General features: G+C 47.5%; 1 protein-coding gene across 2 annotated transcripts in view; it reads left to right on the top strand.

The window, feature by feature from the left end:
- Positions 1-27,627, top strand: part of Cep89 (centrosomal protein 89) — a 50,804-nt gene that overhangs the window by 14,855 nt on the left and 8,322 nt on the right. Inside the window, exons 6-18 of one of the 2 annotated variants that reach the window (XM_028754189.1) lie at positions 2,317-2,345; positions 4,617-4,659; positions 5,926-6,144; positions 6,457-6,599; positions 8,938-8,988; positions 9,529-9,612; positions 12,412-12,515; positions 15,041-15,156; positions 17,946-18,126; positions 18,796-18,963; positions 19,839-19,980; positions 23,457-23,546; positions 25,428-25,597. In XM_028754189.1, coding sequence (XP_028610022.1) covers positions 2,317-2,345; positions 4,617-4,659; positions 5,926-6,144; positions 6,457-6,599; positions 8,938-8,988; positions 9,529-9,612; positions 12,412-12,515; positions 15,041-15,156; positions 17,946-18,126; positions 18,796-18,963; positions 19,839-19,980; positions 23,457-23,546; positions 25,428-25,597 — 1,540 coding nt within the window. The remainder of the gene's footprint in view (positions 1-2,316; positions 2,346-4,616; positions 4,660-5,925; positions 6,145-6,456; positions 6,600-8,937; positions 8,989-9,528; positions 9,613-12,411; positions 12,516-15,040; positions 15,157-17,945; positions 18,127-18,795; positions 18,964-19,838; positions 19,981-23,456; positions 23,547-25,427; positions 25,598-27,627) is intronic. The other variant, XM_028754190.1, reaches the window with a different exon arrangement.

The raw sequence follows: 27,627 nt of genomic DNA, 5'->3' as shown, positions 1-27,627 counted from the left end.
ATATATATATATATATATATATTATATATTATATATATATATATCTTATTTGGCACAGTGAGAATTCTGCCTACAGTGGCAAAGACAGGAAGCAGTTTTGAGATCCCGAAAGGGAGGCAGAGAGCCTGCCAAGCAGAGGGAAGCCAGCAACTTCTTTGTCAGGGCCCTTGAGTTGCCTGTGCTTGGGACACAGTTGGGGTACGTGTTCATGTAGATGCATGTGTGTGTGTGTGAAGGTGTGTGCAGGTGAAGAGGCCAGAGGCCAACTTCAGAGCTGTGCCTCAGTAGCTGCCCACCTTGTTTTTGAGACAGGGTCTTGTATCAGGCTAGGGGCTTGCTGAGTAGGGGAGGCTGGCTGAGGATCCGCCTGTCTCACCATCCCAGTCCTGGGATTACAAACGTGTGCCATCACACTGCGTTTTTATGTAGGTTCCAGGAGATTAAAATCGAGTCCTGATGCAAGGCTACCCCTTTACCAGCTGAACTGCCTCTATAGCTCCCTGAGACACTTTCCATGTAATTCAGTCTACATGGTGCCTGACTGGAGACACAATGGCTACCCTTCAGCTCTTTATTCCTGCCCCAGCCTCCCAGTGGCTGGCATGACGGACATGGACCACTATGCCCAGCTTTCTGACAGCTCCTTCTTTCCAAAGTCTGCTCTGTGTGGCCTCATGGATCACACATCAGCCAGGAGTCAGCCAAGGGACAGAGCCACACAGTGCTTTACACAGGGAAAGACTCAAGAGTGCTTAATCCAAGAGGATTGCCTATTAAGGGGTAAAGAGAATGTTCCAAATGCGGGAATCAAATGTGGGAATCAATATGTGGGAATCAATGTTGTAGCCAGTCGACACGGGCATCTGAGGAAGGAACAAACCTGGAGGTGTCTCACTCAGAGCTGAGGCCCAGGCCTCACTGCAGGGGTTATAGCTATGGCCTTCTGGAAGCCAGGTTTGCTAAAGTCTAGCTCTCCTGTGAGTTTGAAGCTAGTCTGGTCTACAGAGTGAGTTCCAGGACAGAGGCAGGGTTATACAGAGAAACGCTGTATTGAAAAACTAAAAAAAAAGAGTTTGTTGGGCTGACGGTTTGAAGGCACGTCTGTCACGGGGAAGCCATGGCAGCAGGGATGTGGTGCTTTGTCAGGAAGCAGAGAGAGATGAGCGCTGGTACTCAGCGGGCTTTCTCCTCCGTTCTGTCTAGGATCCCAGTCCCCGTTCAGTGGTGCCACTCACAGTTAGGATGGATCTCCCCACCTCAGACCAATCTAGACACCCCGCCACATGCCCAGAGGCTTGTGTCCTGTGTGGTTTTGGATCCTGTTGTTGACAGTATCAGCCATCACACCATGTTGAGCGACAGACAGGCCCAGCAGTCGTGGTCATCAGGGAGTCTTGATTCATTTGGGATTTTGACAGGAAGAATGTGCTCATGCGTGAATTTTCTCTCTATGAAGACTGGGGTAGAGCCAGCACAGCGTGACATATGTAAGAAACTTTCTTAGTTGAATGTTGGCACCCCTCATCCTTACAGAGACGAGAGGTGAGGTCTGAGAACTGTCACATCGGAAGAGAGCAGCCAGGTATGGGGTGAGGCAGGGGGATGGGGATCAGGGTCAGCCTGGCTGGGCAGTGACACCCCATCTCACAAGCAGTGAAAGCTCTGGCCAACAGGGGCTTTTCTGAGACCAGTGTAAGGAAACAGGAGACAAACCCATCCACAGAGCCAGGCGGACTTCAGAGGCCAGCAAGATGGCTCAGTGGAAGTAGATTCAGAATTCTGTGTGCGTTAAGCTTTTTAGTTGGTTTTCTGGGCCCTGTAGAACTTTTTTGTTTTCTGTTTTTCACAGTATCTGCTGTTCAGTGTGTTATTTACACTCTCCAGATCAGTAGTGGGGGGGTTAGAGAGAGCCTAGGCTTCCCGCTTGTCAGCCAAGTCTGGTGGGAGGTGTCTTCCTCGGATCCCTCAGTTACCACACAGGACGAGACCCCTGCCAGATCTGTTGCCGTTTGCATCGCTGAACAGTTTGCTGTTTGTATGAGTTAATTTGTGTGCGCCTGTGGACATGAGGGGCAGAGGTGTTGTCTGTCCCTGGCTGGCAGGAGAAGCCTGTGACTGGGGAGGTAAGGAAGCACAGTGCAGGAGCTCAGGGTCAGAGAGAGATGGCCCAGCCAAGGTCAGGCCACCACCGCCTTGTCCTAAGACCTTGCTCTGCACCTGGGGACCAGGTAAGTCTCTGAGTTTACGAGTACACTCTTCTCATGTGTTAATTTCTTATGCTTTTAAAACTTTCCATTTTCTCTTTTTTTAAACCAGATGTTAAACATTCTGTTCTGAATCTAGAGGTAAGCTTATTTTCAAGAATTCCTGTTTTTAAAAGTAGACTTTTCACTATAATTTGTCCTTTATTTTTTTCTTTTTTATTTATTCATTTTATTTTCTTAAACCATGTGACTTCTGTCTCTGTACTGTGTTTCCATTTCCTGATTAATACATGTTCAATTTTCTTTGCTTCCTTGGATGGAAAACAACTAAAAGGTCTTCTCATAAGAGTTCTTTGTGATGCATGCTTCACTGAATAACCTCCTCCATGGCGAGGTGTTAGAGGGGAGTGACTCAAAGGGGCACTGAGGTGGATTACTGAGGACTGAGGGGTTTGTTAGACTTGTTTATGCCTCAAGCAGACAGACAGACAGACAGACAGACAGACAGACAGACAGACAGAGACAACAGATCTCCAAGTACCTAAGCACCAGAGACAGATAGCATCCCAGGGTCTCCAGAGTACAGGGTCTGAGGAGTTAGAACCCACATAGCAAAAGCAGGGACTCCCTTCCTAAGGATGGAGGAGACATCGAAGCACAGGCCTGCAGTTGGGCTCACTCATCCCCAGGCAGGAGGCAGGGAAGGGGGTGGGTAGCAAGATATGTAGTCATACCCACTTTGATGTAAACTCACTTCCCAGGAGAGAAGTCCTGCTTCCAGGATGCTTGTCATGGAGGGACTTGAATAGATAGTGTCTCAGCAGGGCTCCTGTTAGTGTCTGTAAAGGAGGGTGTTTTGGAAGCTGGAGTCTACCATCACATTCACACACGAACACACACGAACACACACACACACACACACACACACACACACACACACCAGTATTTTGAGGTACTGGGTCTTTTACTGAGAGCCCTGTGCTTTGCTAGGCATGTACATTATGGGTGAACTACATTCCTAATGTATGAACTGAAGGCATGACTGCTCCATGGTATGATTAAGGGGAAGGCTTTTATTGTATCCAGAAAGGAGAATACAGCCAGGGGCATCTGGAAGAGTCCAGAGAGAGGGTAGACTGAGCATGGCCAACAGCCTGGACCTGGCCATGAAGGAGGTGGGGGCGGGGGGGAGGAGTGAGAGGCAGAGACAGAGAGAGAAGCAAGAGAGTGGGAGGCCAGGTGTGAGACCTGGAACCCCTGCACTAGCAGGGTAACAGGGACAGGAGTAGCTGCACCAGCAGGGTTCTAGGGAGCATGAGTAGCTGGGGGAGGGGAGCTCCAGAGCTGGAGGAAGTTTGGTGTAGGAGAAGAACTAGGTACTTGTGATACCCAGGGAACCTGGCAGCCAGCGTGGTGTGCTTTGGTGTTCTAGTAGGCACCTCAGACAGCCGTTTGTCCCTTCTGCCTGCAGTAAGGAAATGGCTTCTTTGGTAGAGGACTGACTTCTCAAGTTCCTGAGGAATGTTGGCTTTTGTCTAACTGCCAGAATTTGGGGAAATGGAGTTTCCTTTGGCCTGGACACCTATCTTCACTTAATACTTATAAACCTGAAAGAAGTTATAGCCTCCAAAGTTTAGTCATGGAAATGACTCATGAAGAGTAAGAAATCGCTTCCGGAATTTTAGAGTGATAGGCAGTTTTAATAACCAAGGTGCGAGCACTGAAAGAAGCTCTCTCCTGAAGTTTCTCCTTTTAGGGATTTAATAGTTAAACATATTTCACCAGATATGGTGGTTGACACCTGGATTCCCAGCACCTGGCCGGGCTTCATCTCATCAGGAGGATTGTGGGCTCATGGGGCAAGGGCTGCAGACCCTGTCTCAGAAAACAAAACAGAACCATATTCTGTGACTCTCAGAAGAGTTACAACCTTACCTGCTTTTCCAGCAGAACTAACATCGCAACCCTACATCCACATGTAGTGGGAAAGCTAAGGGCAGCTCCCAGCCTTCTACTGCTATTAAGAGGCAACCACATTCTGTTTTCTCAGCAGTAAGAGCCCTGCATTGCTGCCCAGTGGGCCGTCAGTGCCCCACACTCACAGCATGCTGTGTGCTTTAGTTACAAAGTGAAGAGACCTTCAGTGGTGATACAGTCACTGCATACTTAGGCAACACTGCATACTTAGGGCACAGCTGGGAGGGAGCCTTCCCAGAGGGGCTGAGCGTGTACTGTTAAGTTGTAAGAAAGCAGTGGGGGTTAAAGTCCAGGTGCTAAAGGAAGACCCTCAGGAGCCAAGTGAGGGGGAAGCTCCGCCCTCCAACCTGCAGCCTTCCTCCGTGCCAGTCCGTGCCAGTCCACTGTGGGAGATGCTCACACATTCTCACACTCTCTCTGCCTTTTCCTCCCTAGGATGAGAAAGTGCCATTGCGTGAAAAGCCTCCTCCCTCCCCAGGTACTGGCCTTTTGGGTTCACTGTGATGAGCATGCTTAGTGTTTACAGAGTGCCTAGAATAGTCTCATCTGAAGGAAAGTTTGCAGCTCCTTGTGAAGGCTCTGGGCTCTGCTGCTGTGATTAGCTTTGGGAAAGTGTTAATCACTAACTATTAGTGGGGTGAAGGGTAGGCCTGTGGGGAGAGCTCAAGAGTTTGTGAGGGTGTGCCTGTGGGATGTGCTTGAGGCCTAGATGTTGATGTTGAAACAGAGGCTCAGCTTGAGGGCTGTGCTTTGCCTGGCTGACCTCTACAGCTGGGGAAGCGGCTATAGAGTTCAAACTGGGTTTGTAGTTTGGAGCTGTTCTGTCTCCCGTTACCCACCTGAAAGTACTATTTTGTCTTTCATCTGGATTAACTGTATTTTTGCTCTTTCTTGGGGATTTTCATCGTGTTCTGCGAGAGCTCTAGTGCCCTAACGTCTGGCTCTCAGGGTCTTTCTCCATTGAGAGTAGCCCCTTGTGTGGCCCGTCTGAGGTCAGGTTGTTCATCACAGCGCTCTGCAACAGGTTCAGAGGAGGAGCCTCAGATGTCCATGTGATCTGGGCTTGGAAACATGGGTTCAGGTCACCCCAAGTGACATTTTCCAGTACAGAAGCAGTTATATGAACTTTTTTTTTTTTTTTGAAAGATTTATTTATTTTATTTATGAGTACACTGTCGCTGTCTTCAGACACACCAGAAGAGGGCATCAAATCTCATTACAGATGGTTGTGAGCCACCATGTGGTTGCTGGGATTTGAACTCAGGACCTCTGGAAGAGCAGTCAGTGCTCTTAACCACTGAGCCATCTCTCCAGCCCAGTTATATGAACTTTTATGGTGACCGAGCACAGCCATAAATCAAGGCCTTTACCAGGTGCACTGAGCAGGTTACTGGCGAAGCCAGGAAACCTCTGCTGTCTCAGATGCTGTCTGAAAGTGTCGCTAGCGTTAGAACTGGTGAGGGCTAGTCGGTTACTAAGTCACTGCATTCCAGAAGATTTACCTGATAGTCAAAGGGCGCTAAGCATGTAGCCTGAAAGCTGGTCCTGCCTCCTCAGGCCCCACCCCTCTGTATGCTGCCCGCTGTGCCTTCCCCTGGCCTCCCTGTCCATCCACACCAGAGACACTGCCCCAGGCCTGATGTGTGAACTAGGTGCTCACATGGCTTTTGAAATAAAGTGTCAAATGTTTTTGATGGTAACTGGTTATATCATAATTATGTGGACTTTCCTCTCTACCCTTTAGATGTAGCTGGTAGAGTACATCAGAGATACACAGAAATAACCAAAGAAAAGTTTGAGGAGTTAAAAGAAGAGACTGTGCACCTGTACACTGCAAACCAAGCCCTCAGCCTTGAACTGAGCGCCCTGAGACAGGCGATGAAGGACTTACAGCTGAAGCTCAAGATGGTGGAGAAAGACAACAGGAAGCTGAAGGAGACAGAAAAGGCCTCCTCTCGGGAAGGTGCGGCCCCCATGGCGCCATTACTGTGGGATAGTCAGGGCTCTTTTATTTTGAGAATTGATGTGTATTTGGATATTTATGTTGTAATATTTAAGACTATATTAGGACCTTTATGTTATTGAATTTTGATTTTACCTGCCATAATGTTTTGGTAGAATGTCTTAACTTATTTATATAAATTATTATACGTGCACATATATATTTCCATACAGTTCACTACAAGGGAACAAAAGACTGACTAGTAGTTTATATAAGGTCTTGGTGACTCTGATACAGTTGGTTGTAGTATAACATTACGTCGGTGTTTTTCAGTAGTCACACCCGAATTGCTTTGCCTAAGGAAGCAAAGCCAAGACCTGATGGATGAAAACGAGGGGCTGAAGATGATTGTCCATCGGCTGAACGTAGAACTCAGTCGCTACCAAACAAAATTCAGGCCTTTGTCTGAGGAAGAGGTAATGTTTCCAACCCCAGAAAAATCAGTCTTTTTGTCTTTAGTCTTTACTGTTGAGTTGATTTCTGGTTCTTGAGAGGTTCTTGGTAGTTCATGCCTTTAATCCCCACACTTGGGTGACAGAGGTAGGTCTATTTCAGTGTATTTGATGTCAGCCTGGTCTACATGACGAGACGCTATTTCCAAAAAAGTTGTTACCATCAGAAAACACTCAGAGAGAGAGAGAGAGAGAGAGAGAGAGAGAGACAGACAGACAGACAGACAGACAGACAGACAGACAGACAGACAGCCTGTCAGCCTGGTAAGTTCAAAGGTAGTCTGAACTACTTTGGCTTTAAGAAAAAGAAAGGGGGCTGGAGAGATGTCTCAACAATACTAACTTGCTGGTGTTTCGGGGTTCACCTCCCAGCACCCACATCAGATAGCTCACAAACACCTGTAACTCCAGCTCAGAGATTTCTGACACCCTCTTTGGGCCTCTTGAGAGCACTGTACTTTCATGTACATACACACAGGCACTCATAATTTCAAATAAAAGTAAGTCTTAAAAAAAAACCATTTTGTTTGTTTTTTGTTTTTTCAAGACAGGGTTTCTCTGTGTAGCTCTGGCTATCCTGGAATCCCCTGTGAAGACCAGGTTGGTCTAACTCAGAGACCTGCCTGCCTCTGCCTCCTAAGTGCTGAAACTAAAGATGTACCACCATGCCCAGCTAAAAACATTTCTTAAAAAGGCATAATTAATTATTCCATCAAAAAAGCACTGATCTGTCCTCTCACGGCTGTGACAGGAGACCTGCTGGGAACAACTTAAGGGAGAAGATTTACTTTCGCTCACAGTTCAGGGGCCGCAGCCCACTGTGGTAAGGAAGCATGCTGCCACAGTACAGCATGACTTGTTTCATCTCTGCAAACCAGGAAGCCTAGACCCAGACTAGCAACAGGCCTAGCCTGCCATGCTCAGGGCCTGTCCATGCCCTGTGTCCTGTCAGCCGACAAGGACCACACCCCACCTCGTATGGCTCTTCAGCCTCTGCAGACATCTCCATCAGCCAGTGACCAAGGGCTCAAGCATGAGCTGTGGCAGCATCCCAGACTCAGCCATAGCTCAGGACCATCCCACCTCCTCCATCCCATCCCATAATGAAGGCGGTGAAGACCCTGTAAACCACTGGGCCAGTGAAGAAACATAAAAAGACTAACAGTTCTCATCAGCTGCTCCATTCTCAGCCTGTTCTTTAGAGTTACAGCTGCTATAGAAATTCAACCGATTGTTACTGACGACATACATCATAAAAATTAGGATGTAACACTGACACATAACACAGTTTTTTAAACATTCAAACTATCTCCAAGGTTCATCTTTCCACTAAGGAGAAAGAAAGGATGGGGGGAAAGAAGGGCGAAGGGAGGGAGGGAGGAAGAAGAGAGGCAGGGAGGGGAAGTATGTACCTATGCACGAGCAGCTACACACGCATGCACACGTGCACATACAAGTGTGCACATGCTCTTCTTCCGTAAACAAGTAAGAGGGATCCCATCTGGATAGAGTGACTAGGGAAAATGTCATAGAGACGGGGCATTTGCACAGGTCAAAAGAAACAGATACAGAGTGGGGATGCGTGGGGCAGTGACAGGTGGCAACAGCCTTGTCACCAGGACTGCTTGCTCTGTCCTGACCACAGCCCCACAGAAGCACGTGGTCCAGGCAACATGTTTTGGATCATGTGAACTCCCCCAGCTTAATTTTGTTATTAAAAAAGTTAACATTGGGAGCTGGTGTGGTGGCTTGTGCCTATAGTCCCAGCACTCAGGAAGCCAAGAAAAAAAAAAAAGGCTCTTGCTGCAAGCAGAGGCCTGCCTGAGTGAGCTATACAGTGAGTCCCTGCTTGGGCTAGGTCTGAGACTCTTTCTTAGAAATAATTCTGGAGCTGGTAGAATGCCTGCCTAACATGTACAAAGCCCTGGGTTCAATGCCAGCGTCACTTAAAAAGACTAGTATCATACAAAAGGAATCAGTCACAAGAGGCCACTTACAACATAATTGCATTTCTATGAACTGTTAAAAATAGGCAAAACCCTAGAATTGGAATGTAAATCAGGACAGGTGTGGGCAGTGCACACCTTTAATCCCAGAACTTGGGATTAAATGAATGTTCTGTAGGAAACATGTTGCAGTTCTTAGGGGAAGAGAGTGTTACTCTCGAGCACTTCCAAGGTCATCTCACATGCTTCTGCACATGCGACTATAGACAGTAGGACGATGCCTCTTAGGATGCCTAACGCATGGACTTCAGAGGCAGTGTAGCTGACCCGGTCTTCAATGTGTGCTTTGTTCTCAGTGTTCCCATATCGAAGGCCTCCCGTCCAAGGGCCCCACACCCCCCTGGCTGGTAAGTGAAACATATTCTATGTTAGTTAGTTAGTTGGTTAGTTAGTTAGTTATTTTGTTACTTTGTTTCGAGATAGGGTTTCTTTATGCAGCCCTGGCTGTTCTAGAACTCTGTAGACCAGGCTGGCCTTGATCTGCCTGCCTCTGCCGCCTGAGTGCTGGGATCAAATGTGTGCACCACCACTGCCTGGCTAAGTGAAAGTTTTTTAATCTCAGGCCCATATTCTCTGGCTCTGTCAAACTTCTAAGAACCGTGCCAGAATAAATGTGTTATCTTGCCCTTTAAAAAAACAGATGAGCCAGGTGGTGGTGGTCCGTACCTTTAATTCTACACAGAGAAACCCTGTCTCAAAAAAAAAGAAAAGAAAAAAGAAAGAAAGAAAGAAAGAAAGAAAGAAAGAAAGAAAGAAAGAAAGAAAGAAAGGAAGGAAGGAAGGAAGGAAGAAAGGAAGGAAGAAAGGAAGAAAGGAAGGAAGGAAGGAAGAAAGGAAGAAAGAGAAAGACCTATGTTACTCACCCTTCACCCCATTATTCTGCCCAGGTGGATATAAAGCACCTCTCACCACTGTTGCTGGCTTATGAAGACAGAATGAAAGAGAAGGACAAACTCAGTACCACCCTGGAGGTAGGTGGGCAGGTGTCTCAGAGACGAGCTGTATCAAGTAAGACCGCTCAGACGACAGGAACAACCCAAAGGTAAATGTGCCTAGCCCAGTTGAAGGAAGGAGGAGCGTATAGGGAGCCAGGGAGGGAAAGAGGGAGAGAAGTAAGACTGGGGGAGGGAACGAGTGTTTAGCAGAGCATGATAGGTAGGCGGTGCTAGGAGGAGGGGTCTGCAGGGGGGCGTCTGCAGGGATGTGGTAGCATCTCCAAGTGGTGGTTTGGGAGAGGTAGCCCCATGGGAGTGGAGCTCTTGGGATGCAAAGGAGGAACAGTGGGTGGAGCATCATCCCTGACTCTGCAGCTGTGGACACCACTTGCTGGGCAAGTGGAGATCATACTCAGGCATTTTAGGAAAACTTAACACTCCTGTATCTCAGGAAGCCCTGACCCCAGAAGTGTATCATGATGAGGTTGTTCGCAGTATTAGAAACAAAGATTTGTGCCTTTCTGTTAGTTCATCTATTTCCTAAGAAGGCAACATTCCAGCTGAAATTGCCTGGGCCTGGACATCATCTACACCCAGGGCCCTTCTATGCCTCACACACACTTCTGAGGTCTTTTATATAGGGCATGTAGGTCTCTGTATTGGGAAGACCCAGGGAACTTCTCTTTAAGGGGTCCTGAGTGGGACAAGACCTTTAGAAAGTCCAACAGACTCATCTTTAGTCCTGAAACCCGTTACCTGCCCCATCCCATGAACCTCAAGATGTATTATTAGTTATTGGATTTTTAAAACATTTATATTATCTATACAGTGTTCTGCCTGCATGTGTGCCTCCACACCAGAAGGGGGCATCAGATCTCATTATAAATGGTTATGAGTCACCATGTGGTTGCTGGGAATTGAGCTTAGGACCTCTGGAAGAGCAGCCAGTGCTCTTAACCTCTGAGCCGTCACTCCAGCCCCATGGACTTTGGATTTTTAAGAGCATAAATTAGTCGGGTGGTGGTGGCGCACCCCTTTAATCCCAGCACTTGGGAGGCAGAGGCAGGCGGATTTCTGAGTTCGAGAGTTCGAGGCCAGCCTGGTCTACAGAGTGAGTTCCAGGACAGCCCGGGCTACACAGAGAAACCCTGTCTCGAAAAACAACAACAACAACAAAAAAAACAAAAAACAAAACAAAACAAAAAATCAATAATAAAATTTCCATTTAGTGCTCTTTTTTTTTTTTCTAACTGTTGCTCATATTTATTGCAGTTGGAAAACCTTTAACACATGGAGACAATCTTTGTTAGTCGGCATGTCTATAAATATGTTTATCTAGTATCCTCAGAATATAGTACTGGGATGAATATTGACCCTTCATATTATCACACAGGGCATTGTGAGGAAGGGGCTTCTGTTGGCTACACTAGTTTAAAGGTTTTTTTTTTTTTTTATTGGGTATTTTGTTTACATATCAGATGTTCTCCCCTTACCCTGTTCCCCCCGCCCCCCACTCCCACCCAGGAAGCCCCTATCCCATCCCCCCCCTCCTGCTTCTATGAGGATGTACCCCCACCTACCCCCCCACTCCCACCTCCCCACCCTCGAATTCCCCCTCACACGGCGTTAAATTAAGGGTTGCCCCAGGTTTTCTATGAGGACCAGCTAATAAACACGGCAGGCTTTGTGGACATGTAGTTTCCGTTCACAGATGCTCAGTGTGCTGTTGTAGCAGCCCTAGATGCCAGTGGTGGGTGGGACTGTGTTCCAGTAAAACTTAATAAAAAAAAACCAAGCAGCTGTCCCGATGGCTTCAGCTTGGCAAGACAGTTATAAACAATCAAACAAACAAGCAAGCAAATAGCCACGTAGACTGCCGGCAGCAAATGAGTGTGTCCTGGGGTGAGAAGAGAGGAGGGAAAGGTGCAGGCATGCCGCTGTACGTAGGAGATAAACGCCTGGGGACGTAGTTCCTGCCTAGGGTGCACAGAGCCGTAGGTTCACCCCAACACTGAAAATCGGTGAACAAGAGACCATTTCAGTGCATTCCTGAAGAAGTGTGGACACCCAAGGTCCGCACGAGACCAGCTGGGACACCGAGGTGAGGCCCAGGTCAGGAGCCCATATCTGCCAAGCTGCGTGCACACATCAGGGTGTCTGGCTGACCACGCTGATGCCACTGAACCTTTTCCAAAGGTTAGGAAACCTCTGCACTAACGCTTACCCACTCACAGAAGCTTCCGTCTAGGACCAAAGGACCTAAATACTTTTTTAACATAAAACTCCAGTTTACTTATGGAGCAAGGTACAGGACAGCCAGGATTACACGGAGAAACCCTGTTGTGAAAAACAAAACAAACAATACCTTTTCAATTTGCTCTCCAAATTCTAGACAAAGGCAACCTTCCCATCTCTAGTTTTTATTTATTTTATCCTTCAAGTTTTTCAAGTATTTGGCACTTATAGCAAAGTGACATCATTAGTAGTCGACTACTTAAACCCTAGCGTTCTTCCCAGTGCACAGCGACACTGGGGTGACTTGGATATTCTCTCAGGAAATGGTGCTCCTGAGGGCACATGGGGAGGGGCTCTGGGTCACCGTGCTGGAGCACGCCTCTGCCCTCTGCTCCCTGAGCAACGCATCCCAACAGGGACTGTGTGTGTGAGCATCGCATCCCAGCGGAGACTGTGTGAGTGTGTGTGTGAGCATCGCATCCCAGCGGGGACTGTGTGTGTGAGCATCGCATCCCAGCGGGGACTGTGTGAGTGTTTGAGCAGTGCATCCCTTCGGGGACTGTGTGAGTGTGTGAACAACATCCATGCTTCTTATTTCAGGAGGAAATGAAGACCTTTAGGCTGCGAGTCCAAGAAGTCGTGAAGGAAAACGAAAGCTTGCACCAAGAGTTAACTAAGAGGAGCCCAGTCACCATCGATGAATGGCAAGTGGCATTTGCTAACTTACAACACAAGAGGAACAGCATCGTGACATTACCAAACACAGAAATGTACTTTACTGTATCCAGTGTATTTTATGCAGTTATCCACCAACCAAAACCAAAAACACCAGGACAGGTTAGAACAGGGACCATTAGCTTTCTATCTCTAACAATTCTGGCCACTCCATTCATTCACATGAGCTGTTTTGTTTTGTTTTGTTTTGGTGTGTCATGGTTTTATTTGGTTTTGCAAGGCTTTCAAATAGTAAAGTGTATAGATTTTTTTGTTTTTTGTTTTTTTGAGACAGAGTTTCACTGTGTCGCCCTGGCTGTCCTGGGACTCACTCTGTAGACCAGACTAGCCTCAAGCTCACAGAGACCTATCTGCCTCTGCTTCTGAGCACTGGGGTTAAAGGCACCTGCCACCACTGCCCAGCAGCTTATAAAAAATTTAAAAACGGAGAATCTCTAACACGTGAATAAAATACAACCTCAGTAAACTCTTGTAAATTGGACTTTAGATTTTTTATTTTTTGAAGTACTGAGGAAGGAGCCCAGGGACTCTGCTCTACCACTGAGTCCCTAACCCTGGCTTTTGAAGACAGGTCACAATGTAGCTCCAACTCTAAACTAACCTTGAACTCTGAAGTCCTCCATCTTTCCAAGCTTGGCTTGTGGGCATGTTCCACTGCACCTAGCTTTAAATGGATATTTTATTGATGATTAATTTCGGGGGTTGGGGAGCACCGGGTGTGGTAGTGCAACCTTTAATCCCAGCACTCAGGCAGAAGCAGGAAGATTTATGTGAGTGGAGGCCAGCTTGGCCTACATAGGGAGTTCCAAGTCAGTGAACCCTGTCTCAAAAACAAACAAAAAGAATACAAAAATTTTAAAATATGTACCTGGGCCTGTAGTTCAGTCTGTAAGCATTGCAAACAAAAGGAAGACTAAAGGAAGGCTGGGCTAAGGCTCTATGAAGCCTCCACTCTCCTGCATTGTTTCCTGTGCTACCCTGTGTGCAGCATGCTCCCAGTGAGCACAGCCTGGGCTCTCTGGGCCGGGCCACCCAGGCCCCGTGTGGCTTCACCCATCTTTGTCTCTTCTGCCACCTGGTTTTCTGCCCTATGGTATACCGAGTTTAGGCACTAAACTTTTTTTTTTTTAAAGACTTATTTATTATGTATACAGCAGGTATACAGCATTCTGCCTGCATGTATGCGTGCAATCCAGAAGAGGTCAGCAGATCTCATTACAGATGGCTGTGAGCCACCATGTGGTTGCTGGGAATTGAACTCAGGTACTCTGGAAGAGCAGACAGTGCTCTTAACCTCTGAGCCATCTCTCCAGCCCGGACAGTAAACATTTAATGGGGCAACGTCTAAGGTCCTTCAGCTCATTCCAGTAGTAGTTTTCAGTTCTGAAAGTTGAACCAATACACGACTTTCAATGCCCCGCCTAAATAAGGGGCTTTCTCATGGAGACAGTGAAGCTGGGTACTTTTATATGATTTTAAGACAGTATTTCAAAGCCATCTAATATGTTGGGATTTTTTTTCCTGGCTTATTATTTATTATTTTATTTTATTTTCCCCCACCTCACATCTGATCCACTCCCTTTCTATCTTTCAGAGATAACAACAAAACATTATTATTCTTTTATTATTATTTTTTTTTAGCCTCATTGGTAGTCCAGACTGGCCTGCAACAGAACTCCTCCTGCCTCCGTTTCGCGGATGCCGAGGTTCTAGGCTAGCTGCACCATACCTGGGGTTTTGTTGCTGTTGGCTTTTAAAGGTTATTTATTTACTTATTTTGAAAAGCTTTTTAAATGTGTGGGGTTATTTTGTCTGTGTACCATGTGAGTACCTGGTGTCCTTGGAGACCAGAAGAGAGCATCAGATGCCCTAGAAATAGAGTTACAGATGGCTATGAGCTGCCATGTGGGTGCTAGGAATCGAACCCAAGGCCTCTAGAAAAGCAGCCAGTGCTCCTGACCATTGAGCCACTTCTCCAGCCCCTTATTTTTACTACTTATGAGACCTGAGTCTCACAATGTTGTCTAGACTTGCCCTCAAGTCCTGAACTCAAGCAGTCCCCTTGCCTCAGCCTCAGGAATGCTGGGACTTGTAAGTGTGGCTACCCTAAGCAGCTGCTACTGATTGTGATTGAATGGTTTCAAAGTAAAAACGAGACCTTACAGCATCCAAAAATGTCACGTGGATTGCAGAGCAACTATTCGGGTGCAGGGATTGGATGCTTCAGTGTAGGAAGTGAAACCGGCCATTCTGAGGCCATCTCACCTGAGTTTTATCCACGAGGCAGTCCCCCTCTGCCTTTGTATGGATGTCCGTTGTCACTACACACGGTAGCTGATGTGTCCGTCACGCGGGCATCATTGCTGCCCCGTCCCCCATTCACTGCACGTGGCAGCATTTGCTAGCACATGCCCAGGTATTGACTCATACTGTAGCATATTTCTCTGATCTCTCAAACCCACGGGCAGCATTTAATCTTTTCAATCAATTGCAGGAGGCAGCTTCAGACTCAAGCAGAGCTGGTTCTAGATGAGAACAAGCTGTTGCTCGAGCAGTTGGAGATCCAGCAAACAAAAGCCAGGGACACCCACCAGGCGCACCTCCAGGATGGTGAGTGAGTGATGGTGACGTCCTAGAAAAACGGACAGGGCGGCATATTCCAGAGTTGTAAGTTGGCGCAGCCACAGTCAGCCCATGTGTTCTCAGATCTCTCGTAGGGTCAGCAGAAGTGGCTTTAGGGTAGGATAGCATCTGAGAGGTTACAGAATGAAGCATTTGAAATGACCCAACACCTCCTTCTCCCAGATATGTATTGACTGCACAAGAAAGTAGAACTTTTCTGTTTCCCATTCCCCAGCGTCTGTCACCCCCTGGGTGCAGACAAGCACTTTTGCATTGAAATACAGCCAGTTCTTCTTGTCACTGTTCTATTGCTGTGAAGAGACACCGAAACCAAGGCCACTCATAAAAGAACGCATGTAATTGGAAGCTGGCTTATAGTTTCAGAGGTTAGTCAGTCATCACCATGGCAGGAAGCATGGTGGCGTGCACACGGTGCTAGAGCAGTGGCTGAGAGCTTTATGACCTGATTCACAGGCAGGCAGACATATAGACAGACACAGACAGACTGGGCCTGGCATGGACTTTTGAAATCTCAAAGCCCAATCCCAGGACACATTTCCTGCAATCTCCTAATCTGTCTAATCCTGGTGACTATGCATCCACATCTATGAGCCTATGGGGGTCATTTGTATTCAGATCACCAGACATCCCTCACCCTAGGGTTCTGAGACAGGGTCTGCTCTGAAGTCCGGGTTGACTCAGAAGTGCCATGGAGCCCAGAGAGCCTTTGAAATAACAGCCCTCCCACCTGTACCTCCCCAATGCAAGGATAACAGTGTGTACCACCATTAAGGACACCAGAGGTTAAATCTCTGTGGTCCTCCAGGACTTCCCATGAAGATCCCCTCTTCCAGTGTGTCTCTCCCTATAGCCACCATAGCAATGACAGTCTTCTTCAAAGTGAGCCAAGTTAAGAGGGTTTTTTTCCTCTTGCTTTGATTGAAACCAAATATGAGCCCCCCCCGCCATGGTGGCACACTCCCCCACTTTACTCCTTGAAGACGGGAGTCACAGGACAGGAGTCTTAAGCAGGCTGTCTTGCCCCATCCCTGTGAGCCCCCCTATTTCTTCTGCTATGCACACACTGAAGAGTTCACCGCTGGCCTCTGTCGCAGCTGAAGCTACTGAGCCTGGGTTCCAGGTGCCTGACAACAGGCTGTGTTCACAGAGTCCAGAAGGAAGTCCCTCCACGAACTCGCTACAGGAGCCCTGGAGGCCCCTCTGACTTGTAACTGAGACCACTCACCACGTTCTTCTCGGTTTCCTGGACTAGCTGCTCACTCTGTTCTCTCCAAACTGACAGAGAGTGGAGGGTTTAAAGCTTTGTGCATCCCATTGGCAGTGTCATTGTGTGCCCAGGGAATATCTCATTAGAGTGATGCGTATGCTCATATTGAAATTCTCTCAGTTACAGACAAGTCATGACACATGCTTGCACATCTGTATGCTTGCACATTGTATGACTTGACACTGAAGTCTTTGGGAAGTAAGTGTCTTGAGGGTTAGATTCATGTCTCTTTAGATATCGCAGTGAGCCATAGTAAAATCCTAAAGAACCCAGAGAGGATGGGCTACAGGCAGATAAACAGACAGGAACACACAGACACAGTGGATACCCAAATACATGAACTTACCCGCCCTTATATAAAATGCTGTGGCGTCCACAAAAAACCGACACAGATCCTCCCACATAGCAAAAATCATCTCTAGGTTAATTATAAGCCTAACAAGATATAAATTCTATGTAAATAATTAGGACAGGTTATCTAAGTTAAGATGATAAAGAAGACTCTGTGTCTTGTATCGATGCAGGCTCTCTCCGTCCCCCTCTGTGTGTGTGTGTGTGTGTGTGTGTGTGTGTGTGGTGAGTCCTCTGAGCTCCACCTGCCTCAGTGCTGCGACTACAGGTGTGCCCCGCCATGCCTGGCTTTGTCTCATGGGTTCTGAGGATAGAACTTCAGTTCTCATATCTGTAGGGCAAGCATGTTACCTGCCGAGCTACCTCATCCTCCCCAGATGCAAATATTCTCCCTGGTTATTTCCAGTCCACAGTTGATTGAGTCAGCTGTGGAATCCGCAGATGTGAACAGTTGGTGTCATGTGTGTTAATGTCATGTTAACTGAATGCTTAACACAGGGAAAATAATTTCTGTGTATAAGGCCTTTGGTATTAACTTAAAATTCTCCATAGGATTTTTTTTTCAGTTTTTTCTTTCTTTCTTTTTTTTTTTTTTTTGTATTTTTGGTTGTTTGTTTTTTGAAACAAAGTCTATGTGGCCTCAAAAGCCACTGTTGACCTAAGAATGAGGTTGAGCCTCTGATCCTCCTGCCTCTGCCTCCCAAATGCTGGATGCTCTAGAAGAGCCGTCAGTGCCCTTAACCACTGAGCCATCTCTCCAGCCCTCTCTACTTTTTAAAAGACAGGTTTTTGACATAGGATCTCACTATGTGGCCTAGCCTAGCCAGAACTTGTGATTCTCCTGCCTCAGACCCTGAGTGTATCACCATGCCTGGTTAAAACTTATATATATATTTTTTTTGTTTGTTTGTTTTGTTTTGTTTTGTTTTGTTTTGTTTTGAGACAGGGTTTCTCTGTGTAGCCCTGGCTGTCCTAGAACTCACTCTGTAGAGCAGGCTAGCCTCGAACTCTCGAACTCAGAAATCCGCCTGCCTCTGCCTCCCAAGTGCTGGGATTAAAGGCGTGCGCCACCACCGCCCAGCAAAACTTATATTTTAATCAGTCTTCTGTGCCAAATCTTTATCTTGTCCCTTTTCAGTTTCTAAGCTAACTAAACAACTTGTGCTCCTGGAGGCAAAGACTCAGGGGCAGGAAAAACAGCTCGTGGAAAGCAAGGAGCAGCTGGAGAGCTTGCAGGACAGATGCCGAGAGCTCAAAACACAGCTGGATAGCAAGATCGCAGTGGACGTCCACACATCAATTGTCAATGAACTAAAAAGGTGAGGGTGTCACATCTCTCCAAGCTTGCTTGAGCCCTCTGCGTGATCCGTGCAGAGTGGACAGAGGTGGCTTGAGCCCTCTGTGTGATCCGTGCAGAGTGGACAGAGGTGGCTTGAGCCCTCTGCGTGATCCGTGCAGAGTGGACAGAGCTGTTTTATTTTTGTTTATTGTTGCTGCTCTTTGTTTTTGGGTACCCACCAGGGCCTAGAATCTGGCCACTGGTCATCTGCATCCTTTTGTTTTTTTGTTTTTTGTTTTTTTTGGTTTTTTTTGTTTTTGTTTTTTGTTTTTTCGAGACAGGGTTTCTCTGTGTAGCTCTGGCTGTCCTGGAACTCACTCTGTAGACCAGGCTGGCCTCAAACTCAGAAATCCGCCTGCCTCTGCCTCCCAAGTGCTGGGATTAAAGGAGTGGGCCACCACTGCCTGGCCAGATCTGCATCCTTTTAGTGCCACTTGATTTTACATGAGTACACTGAACCCACTGTCCCCATGTGTACATGGGTACACTGTACACAGGATGTACTATGCCCACAACACTGTACCCAGGGTTTACTGTGCTCACAACACTGTACGCAGGATCCCTTGTACCTATGGTGTACTGTGCAGAGGTTCACTGTACACATGCATGTGCCACTGTAACTATGTGTCTGCCACGTCTCATCCTTCAGCCAATTGCAGAAGGAAGAAGAGAAAGATCGTGCTGAGATGGAGGAGCTGATGGCAAAGCTGACAGCCCTGCAGGTGCAGAAGAAGAGCCTGCTTCTGGAGAAGAGCAGCTGGGCCACCAGGAGCAGAGAGCTAGAGGCCGAGCTGGAGCGCACGCGCAAGACCAACAGGTACCTCTGTGTGTACGCGTGCATGTGTGTGTGTGTGTGCACGTGTGCGTGTGCATGCGTGTGTGTGTGTGTGTGTGTGTATGTGTATGTGCGTGATGCTTGAAAAGTATTTCATTTCCTTTTTATCTCCATTTTATTTCCTTTATCTTTTCTCTCTCTGATAGGAGCAATAAAATGGGAAATAATAACCAGGGGACAGATATCAGAATAACAGAAGCATTTCTGTGGATCTATAGTTCTCAAGTCTGTGGTTCAGATATTGATATCCACGTGGTAGCCCCGGGCTCCAGATGTCTCCTAACCTCAGCCCAAAGCCTGTTTTCCCCCTACTGCATCCCAGTCTCCTTTTGTCTTACTTTTTTTATTTTTGCTTTTAATACATGTACATTTGTTTATTTACCATTTTTAGAGTATCTTTGATAGTGCCATGCATGCACAGAGACATTTGATCTTGATCATCTCTGTCCCAGCTCCTCCCTTCCCACTTACACACACACACACACACACACAAAACGCACACAGAGGCACACACACCAGCACATCCCCTCCCACCTTTGTATCTGGATCTCATTTTCAAAAATATCTTTTAGAACATGAGTCAAAAAGTTAGGAGAATATTATTATTTAATTAGCTGATTTATTGCTAGGCATTTTGTGAGTATGTATATATACATATATATGTGATACGTGTGTTTATATGTGTGTATGTGTGTGTGTATATGTGTGTGTGTGTGTGTATGTGTGTATGTGTGTGTGTGTGTATGTGTGTGTGCATGTGTGTGTATTCTGGTTTTATATACATATATTCACTCTGCCCAAGCCAATGCTCACAGGTTTGTTTGTTTTTTCCCCCCACCACTGGGGGCCCCCTGCAGGCGGTACCAAAAGAAAATTGATGTCCTTAGAAAACAAGTAGAAAAAGCTATGGGGAAGGAGATGTCTGCTCACCAGTACCTGGCAAACCTGGTGGGCTTGGCAGAGAATGTCACCAAGGAAAGAGACAGTCTTAAGTATTTGGTGAGTTTCCTCAAAGTTGTGCAAACTTAAGCTTCATATGCAAATGTGACTTTAAGTCTATTTTTTTTAACAAGTCTATATGTAATAAAAAAACTTAATGCTTTAATATATTAACCACACTTCCAAATTCCCCAAGATTTTATATCTTACCCATGGGCAAGAATTATTTAGTTATTTATTTTGAGGCAAGGTATTGCTGCATAGCCAAGGCTGGCCTCAAACTTGTGATCCTCCTGCCATAGGCTCCCAAATACTTGGGATTATAGCACAAGCAAAACATATTTTAAAGAAAACCAGAAATTCTGAATAATAGCAAGCGTTATTTTAGAAAGCGAAGTATGGGGCGGTGCTCATGTCCATCACACAGCAGCAGGGCGAGGTGTCTGTACATCCCCTTCGGTCACTGCCTGAGCAGTTCCTGCCTGCACACTCGTCCCAATCATCACAGGCAGCGCAGGGGGTGCAGTGAGGTCGTCAGTGCATGTCCCGTGTGTGCAGGGCCCTGGGTTTGGTTCCCCGCACTGAGGGAGGGCTGGAGCAAGCTTCCTGGAGTCATGTAGAGATCACCTCAGGTGTAGGAACAGGGAAGGGAATTAAGTCAGTGTATGCCCCGTGTGTGCAGGGCCCTGGATTTGGTTCCCAGCACTGAGGGAGGGCTGGAGCAAGCCTCCCAGCGTTAGGTAGAAATCACCCCAGGTGTGGTAGCAGGGAAGGGAATTAAGTCGATTATCGGTGTCCTAGATGCTGGAGAAGCGCACAGCCAGCAAGAACCTGGCACGGTTCTAGACACTTCCACACTGATTCAAAAAGATGTCTGCAGCAGATTGTGTGGTCGGAGAAGACAGCTCCTCTCTGTGTCAAGCCATGTGCGTTCAGAAAGGTCTGGTAGATTCCCCCAAGCTCTGACAGTGAGTTGCCTCCAAGGGGCGGACTTCCAGGTGATGTTTCTTACAAGCCTTCTTACTTATTTGAATTTTCTCTTCCGTGTGTTTTGAACACATAACACTCCCCTGCGTCTAAGCATGCATGGGTTTTCTACGTCTCAGTTGCTGGCATGTCAGATTAGAAGGCGGAGGAGGTTAATGAGTGTCTTGACAGAGACACAGGGGCATCATGAAAGGCGGAGATGAGGGCAGGAGGGGATGCCGGAAGTGCTGGGAGGTCCCTCCCCAGGGCAGTGGGCAGAGGTCTCAGCCCTTGCTTGTAGAAGAAGTAGGAGAGGGGAGTTGAGGGGGTGTCACTACTTACTTTTAATAAAACAAATGCTAATTAGACGTGTCTTGATATTGTCTGTACTCAGTGTCACAAAGCATTTTTCACGATGTGACAGTAGCTGGCAGGGCTCCAGCAAGTCTCCTTGAACATTACTGGCAATTTAAAAATGTAATTGGTTATGATTATGGTTGTGCAGGGGTGAGTGAACATCCGTGTGTGTCACTGCACATGAGTGGCAGACAGGTGACAGTTTGTCTGTTCTACTGGGTACCCACTGAGCCATCTCACAGGCCCCATCATGGGCAATTTCTAAGTCTCTCCTGACTTTGACCCAGTGTGAAGCCACTCAGATCTGATTCTGGCTTCTTCTGAAAAGTTGCTGTCCCTGCCACAGTGCTGGTGTTTCCTGGCACCGCACCAAGCGCCCCTTCCCTCCACATGCCCACTGGACTACTGAGCCAATAAAAGCCTGTCGGAAGGTGCAGAACAAAACTGCTCATCTGGAGTGCCTTCTCTGCCAGGGCAGGACGCGTGGGGACCCCTGTCCCTGGGATCTGATCCCCAGTCTTTTGTGGTGCAGTGGAGATTCTTTCTGACTTCAGACGGCCCCTTCAGGCCCACACCTCAGCTTTGCAGACCAGGCATGGAAACACAGTGGAAGACACATAGTTTCTGTATACACATTTAAAAGTTGTAAATGTAGTCAACTTTGTAATGCCTGAGAGCCAGAGCATGAGTCAGCCCTGGATGTGGGTAGGGGTGCTGTCAACCACCCGGTCCACTCTGCAGGACCTCTGATGTCCCACCCCGGGGAGAGGGGGGCTATGGAAGCTGGCGGGGCTCTTCCCTCCAACCCCAGTTGGAGGGGTTGTTGTTTCACCCACATCGGGTGAAACTGACTTCCCTGTCTGTCTCATCCTCCTGGTCTCCTGGGTCTCACGGCCCTCCCAGCCTTTAGGGAAGGCTCCACTCTGCTCTGGGCAGTGACTGCTGACGCCCAGGGCCACGTGTTACTCTGCAGTTCCCCACTTGCTTTTGTCTACTTCCTTTTACACTTTTCTGAGGGAGACACGGTGGTCTGAGGAGTGAACGTGGTAATTGACAATTGGATGCTTCTTCCTGTGTCTGGGAAAAGTTGTTTAACTTTCTCAGTCAGATATTTCCTTTCTAGAAAGTCCAACTGGGCCGGGCGGTGGTGGCGCACGCCTTTAATCCCAGCACTTGGGAGGCAGAGGCAGGCGGATTTCTGAGTTCGAGAGTTCGAGGCTAGCCTGGTCTACAGAGTGAGTTCCAGGACAGCCAGGGCTACACAGAGAAACCCTGTCTCGAAAAAAACCAAAAAAAAAAAAAAAAAAAAAAAAGAAAGTCCAACTGGTACTCCTAGGCGTCTTAGGAGGAAGGCGTCCCATCCCATAGCAGCTGAAACCCTCAACGGTGTGTGGGAGCTTGTTTCCCATCTGGTGTCAGTGCATACTGCTTGGTTTTAGATGACGTCCCTCTTGGATATCCTGACTGCCATACTGGTCTCAGAAGAACATCGTGTTTATATTATTCCCTTATGTTTTGTTGTGATCAAGTTAGCCAAGATACAAGCCTGCTTTTATCACAGCGCTTATTCCTTGAGTACCACTGAAGGAGTTGTGACCAAAGCTACTTATGGACTGAAGAGTTTGGTTTGTTTATGGTTTCAGAGGAAGAGTCTATAATGGCAGCCGGCAGCCAGAGCAGGAGCTGGGAGATCACATCTCACCCCCACCCAGGAAGCAGAGAGTGGACTGGAGTGGGGTGAGGGTATAAACTCTCAGAGCTCACACCCAGTGACGTACTTCCTGCAACAAGGCTCCACCTCCTAAAACTTCCATAACTTCCCCCACTAGGGACCAAGTTCAAATGCCTGAGCCTGTGGGGGATCGCTTCTCATTCAGACCACCACAGGAAGGACAGATACGTCAGCTAGGAGAGAGCAGTGTTCTGATGCCCAGTGTGGTTGTCTCTCCTTGTTGGTCCTTAGCCCTTGTCCAAGCTCTGCCCACAGCCCCTCAGGGAGCGAGGAGGCCAAAAGCGGGACAGGCAGAATTAGACAGAGTGGAGCTCCGTGTGTGTGTGTGTGTGTGTGTGTGTGTGTGTGTGTGTGTCTAGGGATTGAACCCAGGGCCTCACAAATGCTAAGCAAGTGCTGTGACAACGGGTTACAATCAGAGCAATTCCTAGGACTTTCTGTGTTAGCTAAAGTCATGTTTGTGTTTGCGCCCTCTCCTTAGGCTCAGTGTTTAGAGAGCGAGAAGCATGGGGCCCTCAACAAAATCCTGAAAGGCAACATTCGCCTGGGCAAGCTGGAGGAGAGGGTAAAGGTAAGGCCGTTGCGCACCACCCTGTCTTCCCATGGGAGATGGAGCTTCCAAAGGACAAGTCTGTGTGTAGCACATCTGTCTCATGCAAGGAGAAAAGCTGTGCCAACTTTGCTGGTGGGCAGCACCTTGTACCCCCTTAAATAATAACCTGTGGTTTGCTGCACAGGAAAGCACCATGCAGTTAGAAAACTCAGAGAAAGTCTGCAGGCTCCAGAGTTCAGTGATGTCACAGCAAAGAATATATTTTTTAGAGAAAAGTTGTTTTTTTTTTAACCTGGAAATGTAAAAGCTGCACACAATTAAGAGAGAGAGAGAGAGAGAGAGAGAGAGAGAGAGAGAGAGGTTCTTTATTTTTATTATACGTGAATGAGTGTTCATCTGAGTGTATGTGTGTATACCATATGCACGCCTGGTACTATAGAGGTCAGAAGACAGCAGCTGATGAAAGGATTGCCTGTGAAAATTGCAGACATGGGGACTGGGGCTGGGCGTGTGGCTCCCTGGGCAGAGCTTGCCTACCATGCATGAGGCCCCGAGTTTGAGCCTCAGCTCTGTATTGAGCTGGATTCAATGGTGCACACCTGCAATCCCAACCCAAGGGGGGTGTGGGGGGCGGGGGGGGGGCGAAGGAACCCGAGTCCATATCCACTTCACCTACATAGGGAATTTGAAGCCAACCTGGGCTACTTCAGGCTGTGCCTCAAAAACAAAGCAAACAAAAATTTGGAGAAGTAGATTAATTTTCAGAAACATCCAATTGGGTCTGTGATGCAGATATCTTATGTTTAATGTGCGTTTATGGAAGTGTGTGTGTATGTGGGAATGTGCATGTGAGTGCACATTAGAAGTCAGAGGAGGGCATCGGATGCCCTGGGGCTGGAGTACTGGTGGGTTGTGAGCTGTCGACGTGGGCGCTGGGAACTGAATTTGGGTCCTCTGTAAGTACTTGCTCTTAACCACCGAGCTATCGCTCAGGTTTTTTTAATGCCCCAAATTGTTTTGTATCACTTTTTAATTTTGTTTTCTTGAGTCAGAGTCTCACTGTATCCCAAGTGCCCCTGAACTCATCTTTGCCTCTGTCTCCTGAGTGCTGGGATTACCAGGCACACATTAGCACACCCAGTTTTACACATTGCTAGAGATCAAATCCAGGGCTTTGTGTGAGTGCCTGGCAAGCACTCTGTTGTGGTAATTATTTAAAATCGGCCACTTGTTAATCTAACTATCTAAGCCGCAGACTGTCTAAGCTGCAGCGGCTCTGCCTAGCCCAGCCGCCATGTTTCTCGGCCTGAGGCCATGTGCGCGCTGCAGCTAGAATCCGCCTGCCAGAAACACCAGCCCTGCCACCCACTAGATGCCAGCATGAGAGACGGCTCTGCCAATCTTCTACGCTGTCTCCGCAAGGCAGGGCATTGCCCAGACCATTCTGCCACCCATGCGGGCCCAGTAAGAGAATGAGACTCTAATTCTTATAGATTAATCAAAGGCTTTATATGTTTGATAATGATTAATAACAAGATGTTCATACAAAGAGAGTTGTATCCCAAATAGCTAACCTAATTATAAGTTTATAAGTTGTTCCCCACGAGTGCTCTCCATACCTGTGTGGTTCTCCATCCTCCTACATCTCTGCCCTCTCTAGCTCCTCCTCTTCCTTTTTTCTCTTCTCTTCCTTACTCCTCCCCTTCCTCTTCCTCTGCTAACTCCTCCCACCTTAGCTCCTCCCACACACTCCACCCAAGCTGCAGCTGTTCCTGGTCCTTCTGTCTTCTTAGGATCCAGACTTGCCTTCCAGGTCAGCACTGGCTGAGGCACACTCAGTCAATTGGCTCTGGCTTCCAAGAGGCAACACCCCTTGTTCATCAAGTCCCTCCCCTGCAGGGGTACAAGAAGCAGGCAGCACTGAAGCTGGGGGACATCCGTCACCGCCTGATAGAACAGCAGGAGGACTTTGCTGGCAAAGCAGCTCAGTACCAGAAGGAGGTGAAGCACCTGCATCGGATGCTGCAGGAAAAGCAGGAGGTCCTGGATGAGGCTCTGCAGCAGAAAAGGTGGGTGCGGGAGCATCACGCAGAAGCACCTCCAGGAGAACACCTCAGTGCCTTCTCTGTCATTCTGCGCCTGTTCCTTTGAGCAGGGCCTCTCCCTGATTCTGGGGCCTGCATATTCTCTGATAGGCTGGAAGCCAGCTAGCCCCATGATCCCATCTTTTGCCATCCTAGGAGTTGGAGTTATTAGTGTGTTTCGGGTGCCTGGCTTCTTACGTGTGGTTAGGATCCAAAGCCCTGCCCTCGTGATTGCACAGCAAGTGCTCTTAGTCACTGAGCCATCTCTCCAGTGTGCACATGTGCATGTGTGTCTGTGTGTGAGTGCTTGTGTGCATGTGTCTGTGTGTGAGTGCTTGTGTGCATGTGTGTCTATGTGTGTGCATGTGTCTCTGTTTATATGAGTGTGTGCATGTGTCTGTGTGCATGTGTATCTGTGTGCATGTGTGTCTGTGTGAGTGCATGTGTCTGTGTGTGAGTGCTTGTGTGCATGTGTGTCTGTGTGTGTGCATGTGTGTCTCTGTGTGTGCGTGTGTCTGTGTGTATGTGTGTCTCACTGCTTCTCAGCATCCTTGTGGATGTTCAGTGGCGGTCAGGCACTCTCAGTGAGTACCTTTGGTACTTGGTTCCTTTCAAAGTTTCTATCTGTTCACTTTCCTGGTTGACCTTTTCAGTGTTTTGTCTGTTTATTCTGTGCTCAGAGTTTCTATTTAATCCTCTCTTTATCAGTGCTCAGTGTTGGGCTTCTTTCTTGGGGTTCTCCTTTCTTGTTGGTTCTTCTTGAGGCAGCGGAGGGGGAAGAGCATGGTGGAGGGTAAGACTTGGTCTTACAAGATTGGGGTAAGACTTTGTCTTGTGAGGTATTTAGGGTTGCTGTATAATAAAAAGCTTACTTATCTAAGTTACTGTGCTACTGTAGCTGACCTGCCTTCTGTGATCCTCTGAGTTTCTGGCACTTAGCACCTCATCCTAAAACAGCAGGAGATTAAGTAAAGGATTAATTGCTAGAACCTTTCCCTTTTGTCATGATGCCTCTCGCTTGTCAGGCTAGGGGGAAGTTTGGAGCAATAAACTTCTATTGAACCAGGAGAAGAGAATAACACTCAGAAGGGAAAACTTTTACACAAGCAAGTATGCATAAACTCACATATGTTCATATACAGATTCATGATTCACCATGCTCATGTATGCACTTCCATCCAAACCAGCGGGGCCCAGCTTGCATGCATTCTTACAATAACATACTTACAGACACATCCATACATTCTCACAATTACATTCTTACACATACACACACACACACACACGAGTACACTCTCACAATTACATACTTAGACATACACGCGCGTACATTCTCACAGACACAGCCATACTTACACATGCATATGGAGCAAATGACCAAGCACTGGTGCAGAAGGAACTCACTCATTCCGAATGAAGAATGAGCTCCAACCTTTATTGCATAGAGAAGAAAGAGCTTCTTCCCTTTTTATGCTAAATGAATTAAACCTATGTTTGTAAGAAAAAGGCTTTGTTCCTTTTAACAAGCCTCAGCCTGCCTGGTTATTAAGAAAGGACCTGTGCTGCCCCGTGGTCAGGAGAAGCTGCCTGTTCCTTGTGCTCTCTGCAGCCTCTTTTGTCCCTTCCCTCTGCATTCTGCACATTGCTCCCTTAGTTTTTTATGTTACCTGTGTTTCTAAGCTACTCCGCTCTGCATTCTCCTTCTACCTTGCTCCCTCCTCCTGCCCTGATGTCACAACAATGCTCTTACTCTCAACGCCTTTTCTCCCGAAGCTACGCCTGTGCTTCTAAGTTCTTGAGTTCAGTTCTGCCTAAAAAGTGTTCTGTCTAAAAACTTCTCAGCTTAGTTCCCTCTCACAGCTCAGTTCTCCTCAGCTCAGTTCTCCTCAGCTCAGTCCTCCTCAGCTCAGTCCTCCTCAGCTCAGTCCTCCTCAGCTCAGTCCTCCTCAGCTCAGTCCTCCTCAGCTCAGGCCTCCTCAGCTCAGTCCTCCTCAGCTCAGGCCTCCTCAGCTCAG

Source organism: Grammomys surdaster, unplaced genomic scaffold, assembly GCF_004785775.1.
Source record: "Grammomys surdaster isolate TR1022 unplaced genomic scaffold, NIH_TR_1.0 125984, whole genome shotgun sequence".
NCBI lineage: Eukaryota > Metazoa > Chordata > Mammalia > Rodentia > Muridae > Grammomys > Grammomys surdaster.
Note: the sequence above shows the minus strand (reverse complement) of the source record. Positions and strands in the feature narration are given on the sequence as shown.